The sequence below is a fragment of the Pelophylax lessonae genome (assembly GCF_965119305.1).
Source record: "Pelophylax lessonae genome assembly, chromosome: 1".
Classification (NCBI taxonomy): domain Eukaryota; kingdom Metazoa; phylum Chordata; class Amphibia; order Anura; family Ranidae; genus Pelophylax; species Pelophylax lessonae.
In genome coordinates, this window is record NC_138768.1 from 133298268 (window position 1) to 133311239 (window position 12972).

The 12972-nt window shown below is 45.6% G+C and overlaps 1 protein-coding gene across 1 annotated transcript in view; it reads left to right on the plus strand.

Moving 5' to 3' along the window:
- Positions 1-12972, plus strand: part of GFM2 (GTP dependent ribosome recycling factor mitochondrial 2) — a 58398-nt gene that overhangs the window by 22145 nt on the left and 23281 nt on the right. Inside the window, exons 10-11 of the mRNA XM_082243324.1 lie at positions 4431-4511; positions 12730-12878. Coding sequence (XP_082099450.1) covers positions 4431-4511; positions 12730-12878 — 230 coding nt within the window. The remainder of the gene's footprint in view (positions 1-4430; positions 4512-12729; positions 12879-12972) is intronic.

Here is a 12972-nt window from a genome sequence, read left to right on the forward strand (position 1 = left end):
TAAGCCCCAGCCCTATTTCGGACACTTTTTGTTTACAAGTTAAAACCAGTATTTTTTCCTAGAAAACTACTTAGAACCCCCAAACATTATATATATATATATATATATATATATATATATATATATATATATAATAATTTTTTAGCAAAGACTCTGGAGAATAAATTGTCGGTCATTGCAATATTTTTTGTCACGCGGTATTTGCGCAGCGGTCTTTAAAACGCCATTTTTTTGGAAAAATTTAGAAAAATCACATTTCACTGCATTTAAAAAATAGTAAACAGTAAAGTTAGCCCATTTTTTCTATATTGTGAAAGATGATGTCACGCCGAGTAAATAGATACCCAACATATTACGGTTTAAAATTTCGCCTCCCCGTGGGATGGCGACAAACTACTGTCAATAGAGATCTCAATAGGCGACGCTTTAAATTTATTTAACGGTTACCAGTTTAGAGGTTGAGTGTAGCTCTTTTTTTTTTAATTATTGCCCACGCTCTGGCGATCGCAGTGATACCTCACATGTGTGGTTTGAACAGCGATTTCATTTGCGGCTCGATTTCCGTATACGTTTTTTTTTTTGTGTGTGAGCTAACGGTGACGGGGGCGGCTAAAAATGTTTTTTTTTTTTTTTTTTATCCTATTTATTTTATTTTTTTTAACTTTATTACAGGTTTTTTAAAAAAAAAAAATATCTGATCACTTTTATTGCTGTCACAAGCAATGTAAACATTCCTTGTGACACCAATATGCAGTGACAGGTACTCTTTATGGAGGGATCGAGGGTCTTAAAGACCCTAGACCCCTCCACTACACTTCCATGTATGCAAAACGCCAAAAACGGCGTTTTTGCATACAGCTGTTTTTTAAATTTGCCGCCTTTTGCAGCACAGTAACCCGGAAGTGACGTCATGGATGCCGCCTCCGGGGTTACGTCATCGGCGACCCGATCAAAGCCGTTTCCGGCTTTGATCGGGACTCCATCCAGCCGGCGGACGTGCCGGCTGGGTGCTCGGGGCTCCCGGTGGGACGGGAGCCCCGAGCAAAGTCGCGGGAGGGGGGGGGGGACGTCCCCTCCCGCTTACCTGGGTGAGCGACGGAAAGCCGACCGTTGGCTCTAAACCACGGTACTGGGATGGTGTCTCTAGCTAGAGGCATCATTGTGGTATACTACCGCAAAGTTTGCCGACGTAGGGCTACGTCACTTTGCGGTAAGTGGTTAAATGATGGAGACAGAATATCAACCAAAAATCCAGAAAAAAAAACGCATTAAAACGAATGCTATAAGTTGCAGTTCAGTGAGTAAAATAAGTATTTGATTCCCAAGCTAAACATGACTTAGTACTCGGTGGAGAAACCCTTGTTGGCAAGCACAGAGGTAAGATGTTTCTTGTAGTTTTTGACCAGGTGTGTACACATCTCGGGAGAGATTTTGTTTCACTCTTCTTTACAGATCTTCTCCAAATCCTTAAGGTTTCTTGGCTGTCTCTTGGCAACTCGAAGTTTCAGGTCCCTCCATAAATTTTTTTAAAGATTAAGGACTGGAGACTGACTAGGCCACTCCATGACCTTAATGTACATATACACAACGTTTGACCTGCGCCAGTGAAAGAGTCAAGTACATTCGATCTTATGAAAAAAGTTTCAACTGTGGCAGTAGGTAGTCTTTTTAGGAGGTATGCAGGATAGTTCAATCCCTGGGGTTAGTGGAGATGGATGGTGGAGGTGGCTGCAGGCTTCATACAGAGCTAGAGGGACTCTGCATCGCCTGAGGAAGGAGCACGCATGCTCCGAACGCGAGAACCCCCCTGCCACTATTGGATGTAAGCCTGGATACTGAATGCTGCCATAACCACAGGAAGTGTCGGACTCCACCGGCACAGCCAGGACCACGGCCGCCACAGTGTACTTCCCGAACATCCCTGCAGTTTTGCAGATGAACCATCACCATTTGCTAATCAACGATTTCCTCTGTGTGAGTTACTACATTGTTTTTATGTAATAAATAACATTTTGAGGTGGCGCTGCTTTTCTTCTCCTACCCCTTCATGACCTTAATGTGCTTCTTGAGCCACTCTTTTGATGCCTTGGCGGTATGTTTTGGGTCACTGTCATGCTGGAAGACCCATCCATGACCCATCTTCAGTGTTATGGCTGAGGGAAGAAGGTTCTCATCTAAGATTTTACAATCCATGGCCCCATCTATTGGCCCCTCAGTGCAGCAAAGTCGGTTTGTACCTTTAGCAGAGAAACATCCCCAAAACATAATGTTACCACCTCCGTGCTTGACTGTAGGGATGGTGTACTTAGGGTTAAAGACAGCATTGTTCTTCCTCCAAACACGATGAGTCAAGTTAATTCCAAAGAGCTGAATTTTGGTTTCATTTGACCACAGCACTTTCACCCAATCCTTCTCTGAATCATTTGGATGTTCATTTGCATGATGGTACATGTGCCTTCTTGAGGAGGGTGACTCGCCATGTTTGGAGGAAGAAAAATGCTGACTATGACCTTAAGAACACTATCCCTACAGTCAAGCACGGAGGTGGAAACAATTATGCTTTGGGGCTGTTTCTCTGCTAACGGTACAGACGGACTTTGCCGCATTGAGGGGGCAATGGATGGGGCTATGTATTGTAAAGTCTTGGATGAGAACCTTCTTCAGAACACTGAAGATGGGTCATGGATGGGTCTTCCAGCATGACAGGGACCCAAAACTTACCGCCAAGGCACCAAAGGATGGACTCCAGAAGAATCCCATTAAGGTCATGGAGACCGGACCTTCATCCTTTAGAAAATTTATGGAGGGAGCGGAAACCTCGAGTTGCCAAGAGACAGCCAAGAAACCTTAAGGTTTTAGAGAAGTTCTGTAAAAAAGAGTGGACCAAAATCCCCCTTGAGATGTGTGCAAACCTGGTCACTAAATACAAGAAACATCTTACCTCTGTCCTTTCCAATAAGGGTTTCTCCACCAAGTACTAAGTCATGTTTTGTTTGGGAAGCAAATACTTATTTTACTCACTGAACTGCAATTCAATTTATGACATTTGTATCATGTGTTTTGGTTAATATTCTGTCTGTCATTTAAAATATACCTATGATGAAAATCATAGACCCTTCATTTCTTTGTAAGTGGGCAAACTTACAAAATCTGTAGGGGATGAAATAATTATTTTCCCCACTGTACAGTATGAGTCCCTGGATGACGACAGGATTTTTGTGCTGAGTGCGTGCTCAGTGTGCACTCCTAGCACAGACACCAATTTGTCAAAGATCGCTCCTGGTCTCTAAGAATGATTAGGAGCCAGTGCTCCTGATCATGTGACCATTGTTAGTCAATCACAGCTGTCATGTGATGACGCAGACCTTCCTGCTCACCGAGCATAACCCAGTTAAAGGGATGTCTAGCAGGAAGGGGTTAAATACAGTGGGTGCATTTGTTCCAGCAAGTTATCCTGCAAATACCACACTTATTTCTCCACTGAATCTATAGGAGAAGCCATGGTTGCCATACAGGCTGGACTTCAAACCTGTCTGCCTATGTTTATTTCAGTTGCAAGGTGGATTGATGGAATTAGAAGCCTACACAAGAAAGAAGTTTTTTTTTTTTTTTCTTTCCTTTCAGCTGACAGGAAGTCACAAAGGCACCACATTTTTAGCAAAATCAATGGGCATTGTATTTACTTGCTGAAATGTCTTAGCATGGAAAAAAAAAACTAAAGCAGCCACCATATCAAAGGACCGGTAAGCTGCAACATATTACATTTTTATTTTGGGGTTTGTATTTTTAGTGCGTTACTTTTTTTTTTCTATTTGTTAACAGCTCACTGGATGGATGAACAACATTTCTTTACACTGAATACCAGTAGCGTTTTATTAAGCAGGATAATTCGACAGTGTGGTTGTATAGAAGCCAATGTACCAATCGATTTTTTTTTGTTCAAAATCCCTGGCCGTACATGGATCAAAATTTGTCTGGTCCCTGCTGAACCGGCTGAATGTTGATCCATGTATGGCCGGCTTGAGATGGAAAAGCAAGGATCAGTTTATCAGAAACACTTAGAAGTGTCCATGTGTAGAAGTCCCTTATTTTATTATCTCGATTGTTTATCAACTTTTAGATTTATCTATTCTTGCGGTGTCTTTATATTAAGGTACATGGCTCAACAGCTGTAAAGAGAGAACATTTGTGTTTTTTCTTTAAAGATGCTATTTATTCAGTTTTCTAGTTATACAATGTACAAATACAGTAGCAAAAACAAGAACCGTAAAGTTCCTATAACCCTTCAGAGCCCATGTCCTGTGTAGCTCAAGGTGCACATTCATCACATAATGAAGCCTGAATATTTGTATTATACATTTTTCTTTATGGACATTTACAATACAATCCAATACTCAAATTGGACATTTTTTTTTTTTTTTAATATGCAGATTGCTGATCTGGATGACGAGTTTGCTTCACTAATGCTGGAAGATTACAGTGGGGATTTTAATCTTATACCTCTGGAAAAGGTACTTTGTATTGATTTTATTATGCTGCCATCTATGCTTCACTAACTATTGATGCAATCCCTTCAAAGATTGGCAAGATCCTTTCAACGACAAGTATAGCTTTTAAAAAGCAAACAATCATACTTGCCTATATTGCTGCAACACCGATTCCAGCTGCAGCTGTCCCCTGCTGCCTCCTAGACTGAGAACTGAACGATGAATCACCACTGATTGCTTAGTGTTCAGTCTTCAGCCTACAGAGAGATGGTGACTGTTAGTCACCGGCTCTTTGCTTTGCCCCTCCAGTGCTCACTTGAGGGCTGGGGTATGAAAGGGGTGGGAGCAGCTGGTTTAAGTATAATACACACTACTCCTTCTTCTTTTTTTTTTTTTTTTTTCTTCTTCTTTCATTCAACTCCGCGTGTTGAAGGAAAAATAAATGACAGCTCCGGTCATCGCCGCTGTATTAACTATTCAATTTCAGTATGACAAAAAATGTGGGATATCCCACACTACCTTATAGGTAATAATATATGGCTTGTCTTGTGATGGGTGGCTGCATACAACCTAATTGTGTTTCCACAATGTGATCAAATAAGGAGTGTGTGTAGTTGGCCTAATGCCCTTAGTAGTGTCAGTAAAAGAATTGTGTTGTAAGGTGCAAACAATGTCTAATGTCTTCTTCCTTAGTGTCCTTTGGTAAAAAGTAAGTGGGTCATATATAAACATCGATATCATAAAATCAAACACTAGTTCCTAGGTAAACTCTTATACAGTGATTCTAAATGTGAAACACAAATATGTACTGAAAAAAAAAACACAACTGAATGGGGTGATCGCAAAATCACAATATCGCAATATAATCGCAAAAACAAAAAAACCCTTACAAATGCAACATGTGTATGCAATTTATTAGTGAATTCATATTAGAGATCGACCGATTATCGGCAAAGCCGATTCTATCGAGAGCCGATCTGCACTTTCCCCGATATATCGGAATCGGCCATCAAGGTGGCCGATATTACCGATTTCTCTATCGCTCATTGACAGACGTAGTCTTCTTGATTCTCAAGAGCTGGGTTATGTTGTCTCCGCAGGAGTAGGACTAGGCAGAATGACAAAAACGTTCTGGCTCCACCCTAGGGGCAGTCCCTGAGGGTATATCCTCCCTCTCTCTGCTACAGGGAATCAGTTTTTTTCTGTCTAGTCAGGAGTAAGGACCTAAGTTCCTTGCTGGGATCTTTTGGTCCTGGCAAGACTTTTTTTCTTTAAGAAAAAGACATTTTTTAGGTAGTTTTCTCCAGTGTTTTTTTCCTGTAAGATCTTCAAGCAAAAATGCCGGACTGGGCGACACTTGTGGTCACCCCAGCCGGCCTACGAGCGCGCGCAGACCATGGCATTGCGCTTGGTCGGCCGCGACATATTCAAGTAAGTATGCGGGGCCGGGCGACGGGCTGGATGTTGAGATCCAGTGGTCACCCCGGTTTCTGCCTAAGAGCGCGTGCAGACCAGTGCGCTGAGTCGGCCGCGACGGAGTCCCAGCAAAGGGACTGACTTTGCGAGTTAAAAGCTCGCTTGGACGCCAGGTACCAGAGAGTCGAGGCGTCCACAAACCCCCACCCCGGTGGAGAGGGTATGGTGAAGAGAGGGTGCCTGTCGGTTCGGTATGGTGAGTAAACGTTCCCTTTTTTCCTCATTATGAGGCAGTATATATTTTGGGCCCCTCCATATATGGTCAGTATATATCTGATACTTACAAGTCCCCCTTGTAATACAGCATGTGTTTGTGGGAAGTGGACTTGGTTCAAGAGCTAACACTCTACCCAGCAGACTGTAAATTACAGCAGACATAGGAGGTATAATCCTACCTTATGTGCAGTGTATCTCTGTAGATCCATATGTCACCTCTTAGCAGAGTGCAGGTGGATGTGCTGGGAAGACGATATCGGCGGTCCGCCGCCATTTTGCCGTAGACCGAATGCATGTATGTCCTCAGGTCACGCCGGCCGCCATGTTTTTGGAGTCTTATGTCTCTTCTATGGGGGCGGCCATGTTTTGTGAGCCCAGCTACCTCGTGGAGGGCTGGGAACGCCGGAAGGCGTACACAGGGGGCGGAGCCACGCCTTCTGCCCGGGAAAAAAAGCAAACCGCTCCTTCCAGTCTGTGTAAGACAGACGCTGACTGCAGTTTGTTGGAAACTGCACTGCATCGGTTGGTGAGCCTTGGGGGTCCCTCTCTCTCTCTCTGGGATCGAGAAGCAGGTACTCTGAGGGGCGCTATTGCGCTAGGGGGAGACACACAAAAAAAAAAAAAAAAAGAAAAAGTTTTTTTGTTTTTGCTGGCAAAGGTGTCCTGTATTAACATGGACCCTGCCACTCATGTATCTCCTCCGGATCCCCTCGAGGGGTCTGCGGGATCCTCCAGCACCCCATTGACAATTGAATCTTTGTCAGCTATTATGGAAACTTTTGTGTCCCGGGTGGAAGTGGCTTGTCAGGGACAGGGCGCAAGAAAGCGACCCCCGCCTAACCCCTTATTATCTGAAACTTCGGATTCAGACTCTGAGCCTATTTCTGCAGTTTCAGGTACTTCATCTGGTATTGGTGTCTCGGGTCCTGTCTCTTCAGACAGTGAGGAGGATGTTTCGGCATCCGCCATAGCCCGAGAGGAAGCGTTGGTAAACGCACTCATTGTATCTGTTCAAGAGACTTTAAGGTTACAGGGTACTCCATCGGAAATAGCTGAAACTGAGATCCCTTTTGGGACTAAAAAGCGCATCAAAGTGGCGAAGGTTTTTCCATTGCCCAAATGTTTTGGCAATCCAATCGAAGAAGAATGGCGTCTGCCAAAACGCACTTTTAATATTTCTAAACGCATTGACAGGCGTTATCCGTTTGAGGAAACCCTTATTAAGAAATGGACAGAACCACCTGTGGTGGATTCACCTATTGCTAGATTGAATAAAGCCACGGTTATTCCTTTAGAAGACGCTCCGTCTTTTAAAGATCCAGTGGATCGCAAGATAGAAGCTATGTCTCGCACCATGTTTTCCTTGATTGGATCAGCTTTCAGACCAATAATTGCTATTGGTCTGGTTTCGCAGGCTGTAACTGAATGGACCAAGTGGTTACGCCGGGACTTAGAAGAAGTCCCTCAGGCGGTATCAGATTTGTTGGAACAAATGATACAGGGGTTACAGTTTGTATGTGATGCGGCGTTAGACGCCACTCCATTAATGGCGCGAGCATCAGTCTCAGCAGTGGTTCTCAGGCGTACACTGTGGCTAAAAGGTTGGTTAGCCGACCAAGGTTCCAAAAAAGCATTGGCTAATATCCCCTTTTCAGGAGAGCGTCTATTTGGAGCCAACTTAGATGAGATCATTAAGGATCTCACCGGTGGAAAAAGCACCTTTTTACCGCAAAATTTTAAAGGTAGAGGAACTCGTCAAAGACGAGGGCCTTCTTTTTCTGCTCACAAGAGGTTTTTTCGTCCAGCGGGTGAAAAAACTAAGTCCTCCAAAGCTCCTACAGGAGGCGTCAGGGGTCGTTGGTCGGGCAAGCAAAAGCCCGCCCCCTCCAGACCTGAAGATAAACCATCCTAAGCCTGAAGGTGCGCCCCCACCCATAACTGGGGTGGGGGGACGTCTTCGCCGGTTCCCGGATCCATGGCTTTCCAGAATCCCGGACAATTGGGTTTGCGAAGTCATAAGGTCAGGGTACAAGATCGAGTTTCGATCTCTCCCACCGGCGCGATTCTTCCCTTCCAATATCCGTCTATCCGCAGATCGTTTAGAAGATCTGAGGAGAGCAGTCACAGATTTACTACAACAAGGAGTGGTAGTCCACGTTCCTTGGACAGAACGGTTTCAAGGGTTTTATTCAAACCTGTTTACAATACCCAGGAAAGAGGGCAAAGTGCGTCCAATTCTGGACTTAAGAGCACTCAATTCTTTCGTCAACATAAGAAGATTCAGAATGGAGTCCATTCGCACGGTAGCAGCCTTCCTGCATCCAGGGGATGTCCTAGCGTCCATAGACATCAAGGACGCCTATCTTCACATTCCCATTTTCGCAGGACATCAGCGTTTTCTACGCTTTTCCGTAGAGGAGAACCACTATCAGTTTGTGGCGTTACCTTTCGGTCTCGCCACGGCTCCGCGGGTCTTCACAAAGGTGTTGGCCCCAATGTTGGCACTTCTGCGCCAAAGAGGTATATCGATTCTAGGTTACCTAGACGATCTTCTGCTTCATGCAGAGTCTCCTCAGACCTTGCTACAAAACATAGAAATTACTATGATTTCTTTACAGGAATTCGGGTGGCTGGTGAACCAGCAAAAGTCATTTCTGGTTCCCACCCAGAGGCTCGAATATCTGGGTCTAATTCTAGACACAGTCAGGACGAGAGTTTTCCTTCCGGTAGGGAAACTTCGAAAGATTCAATCAGCAGTCCAGTTGTTACTGTCCAACAGCTGGTCTTCCCTTCGGACGTGCATGAGGGTTCTGGGGTTGATGGTGGCTTCATTCGAAGCAGTCCCATTTGCCCAGTCCCATACCCGAATTCTTCAGCAAGAGATTCTTCTCAGATGGAATCGGAATCCGGAATCCCTGGACAATCAGATACGATTGAGCAAACAGACCAGAGAGTCTCTGGTTTGGTGGCTTCGGTCTCCAATGCTCAGCCAGGGAAAGTCATTTCTGCCAATATATTGGACGATAGTGACCACGGATGCCAGTCTATCCGGATGGGGAGGAATTCTTGGTCAGTTATCTGTCCAGGGACTTTGGTCCCCGGAAGAATCCAGGTTACCGATAAATGTATTGGAACTGAGAGCGATCAGACTTTGTCTGATTCACTGGACCGAGCAGCTCCAGGGCAGCCCGGTTCGGATCCAGTTGGACAATGCCACGGCCGTGGCTTATGTCAATCATCAGGGGGGCAACAAGAGTGTCCGAGCGGCCAAAGAAGTGGCTTGCATTCTTCGCTGGGCGGAACGATTTGTTCCAACAATCTCTGCGGTGTTCATTCCGGGGGTGGAGAATTGGCAGGCAGATTATCTCAGCCGTCAGACCCTGGATCAGGGGGAATGGTCCCTCCATCCAGACGTTTTCCACCAGTTGTGCCTACGGTGGGGCACCCCGGATGTGGATCTGTTGGCATCACGATTCAACAGGAAAGTTCAGAGATTCGTGGCTCGCTCCCGCGATCCTCTAGCAGAAACCGCAGACGCACTGATCGCCCCGTGGGGGCAATACCAGCTAATATATGCCTTCCCTCCTCTCGCGTTACTGCCAAGACTTCTTCGCAGGGTAGAGGAGGAAGGAATCCCAGTAATCCTGGTAGCTCCGGACTGGCCTCGTCGAGCTTGGTACGCCGACATGGTCAGACTGGTGGCGGACGTCCCATGGAGACTTCCTCTCAGGGAGGATCTACTGTCTCAGGGACCGATCTTCCATCCTGCTTTACGATCGCTGGCTTTAACGGCCTGGCTATTGAGACCCAGGTGCTGAAGGACAAAGGTTTGTCAGCTTCAGTTATTCCTACTCTAGTTGAAGCAAGGAAAGTGACTTCCAGAAAGATTTATCATCGCACATGGAAGTCCTACATTGCATGGTGTGAACCTTTGGGGTTCCGTCCTCGGTCTTATTCGATTAGTCGAATATTGGCTTTTCTGCAACAAGGGGTTGAGCAGAAACTGGCCTTGAGTACTATCAAGGGTCAGGTCTCAGCATTAGCCATCTTCTTTCAGAAGCCTTTGGCTACTCATTCCTTGGTGCGGAATTTCATCCAGGGGGTGCGACATCTGGCTCCGCCAGTGCACGCGCCGTTACCCCCCTGGGATCTTAATCTAGTGTTGTCGGTTCTTCAGAAACCTCCCTTTGAAGATATTAGGGAGATTCCTCTACCCACGTTGTCCCAGAAGGTGGCCTTCTTGGTGGCTATTACTTCTGCACGCAGGGTGTCAGAACTGGCCGCATTATCTTGTCGTTCACCATATCTGGTGGTTCATAGAGATAAGGTGGTTCTTCTTCCGAATCCATCCTTCCTACCAAAAGTGGTTTCAGAATTTCATCTGAATGAAGAAATTGTATTACCTTCCCTGTGTCCTAAGCCCAGTCATCCTCGGGAATTTGCTTTGCACTCCTTGGATGTGGTCCGGGCGATCAGGGTATACTTGAAAACGACAGTCTCGTTTCGCAAGACGGATTCACTTTTTGTGATCCCAGATGGACCCAAAAAGGGGTTGCCTGCATCTGCCGCGACCATTTCCAGATGGATCAGACAGACGGTAGTGCAGGCTTATTCTATTAAGGGTCGGGAGCCCCCGTTCCCTGTTAAGGCGCACTCCACTCGGGCACTTAGTGCGTCATGGGCCTTTCGCCATCAGGCGTCAGTGGTCCAGGTGTGCAAGGCGGCTACCTGGTCGTCGGTGCATACCTTCTCTAAACATTATAAAGTTGATGTAATGGCATCGTCTGATGCCTCATTTGGCCGCAAGGTTTTGCAGGCCGCAATTTGAGGAGACCAATGGTCTACCTCGAGGGTTTTTTTCCGTTGGAAAAATTTTTCTTTAGCCTCATTCTTTGTTTATAATGAGCCTTTAAAACTTCTAGTTTGGCACCGGTTGGGCCTTCTAGATTGGATTTGATTTTGTCAATCCCACCCCTCATTTGTGGCACTGCTTCTGGATGTCCCAGCTCTTGAGAATCAAGAAGACTACGTCTGTCAATGAGCGATAGAGAAAAATGGATTTTTGTAAGAACTTACCGTAAAATCCTTTTCTCTTAAGCTCATTGACAGACGTAGTACCCGCCCCTCTATCATTGAGTTGGGTTGGGTTAAATTCTCTGTACTGCTTTAAACAGAACTGATTCCCTGTAGCAGAGAGAGGGAGGATATACCCTCAGGGACTGCCCCTAGGGTGGAGCCAGAACGTTTTTGTCATTCTGCCTAGTCCTACTCCTGCGGAGACAACATAACCCAGCTCTTGAGAATCAAGAAGACTACGTCTGTCAATGAGCTTAAGAGAAAAGGATTTTACGGTAAGTTCTTACAAAAATCCATTTATTTCGGAAAGCGCTTGTACCGGAACAATGCCTACAGCTAGTGGCATCACCCCGATACCGGTGTCCATAGCCGACGGTCTGCTGTCTTGTAATGACAACCGATGCGGCTGAGAAGCCGCTCGGCTGTCCTTACAAGGAGCGGGAGGGGACGCCTTCCGCAGCTTGCCCGGGTCTCCTGTCCCACCAGGAGAGCCAGGCAACCAGCCTGCACGGCCGCCGAAGTCCCGATCAAAGCCGTATTTGACTCTGATCGGGTCTCCATGCAAAAACCTGGAACCAGATTAAAAAAAAATTGGCGTTTCGAATGCTTTTAAGTGCAGAGAAAGGGTTTGGGGTCTTTTAGACCCCCAGATCCCTCCACAAGAGTACCTGTCAAGAAAAAAAAAAACAATATTTTTAAATGTACAAAAATATCGGCCAATACCGATATGCATTGGCCGAAATATTGGTATCGGCAATGAAAAACCGATATCGGTCGATCACTAGTCTCCTGGGGCAACCAGCCTGCACGGCCGCGAAGACCCGATCAAAGCCGCATTCGGCTCTGATCGGGTCTCCATGCAAAAACCCGGAAATGTCATGACATCACTTCCGGGTACTGGCGCCAGATTTAAAAAAATGACAGCATTCAAAACAGCCAAACTTGGCGTTTTGAATGCTTTTAAGTGCAGAGGAGGGGTTTGGGGTCTTTACATGATGACCAAAATATCTGTATCGGCAATGAAAAAACAATATTGGTCGATCTCTAATCTATATTCTTACCAAAAACAAGTGCAACCAAAGTCTGAAATTGCCCAGCCAACTGATTAAAATTGGGTTCACACTGTGTGCGGACGCGGCTCACAGCAGGGGGTTCGGTGGCTCCCAACTCTGCATTTCAGGGATGAACGGGCCTGAATTCGGACCTGAAACGGAGCCAAAGACACACAGGACCCTTGTGCAATCTGCTCCATGGCCACCCCGGAGATGTGTGAACTGGCTACATTGAAAGCCGGTCACCATCTTCTGTCATGCGAATTGGAATACGGGGAAACCCCCATCCAATTAGCATCAGTGTAAACCCAGCCTTAATGTTTGTGGATCTTTTTATGTTTTAATCAGTCTTCACAGTGATGTTTAGAAATAGTATAATTTGTACATTAGTACCTTAGCTAACACCCAGTGTGTTTGTATAGTTACAGTCTGCAGTACGGAGAATCACTCTAGCTCGCTTTGCGGTTCCTGTGCTTTGTGGCAGCTCCTTAAAGAATAAAGGAGTTCAACCCCTTCTGGATGCAATCACTTTATATTTACCATCTCCAGATGACTGCCCTCATGACTTCATGTATGTATTAATTAAGTTAGATTCTTGGTTCACTGTAAATTGCATTTGCAACAGTAGACTTGGCAGCTTGAAATGGCCTTGTGATTGTTTGAAC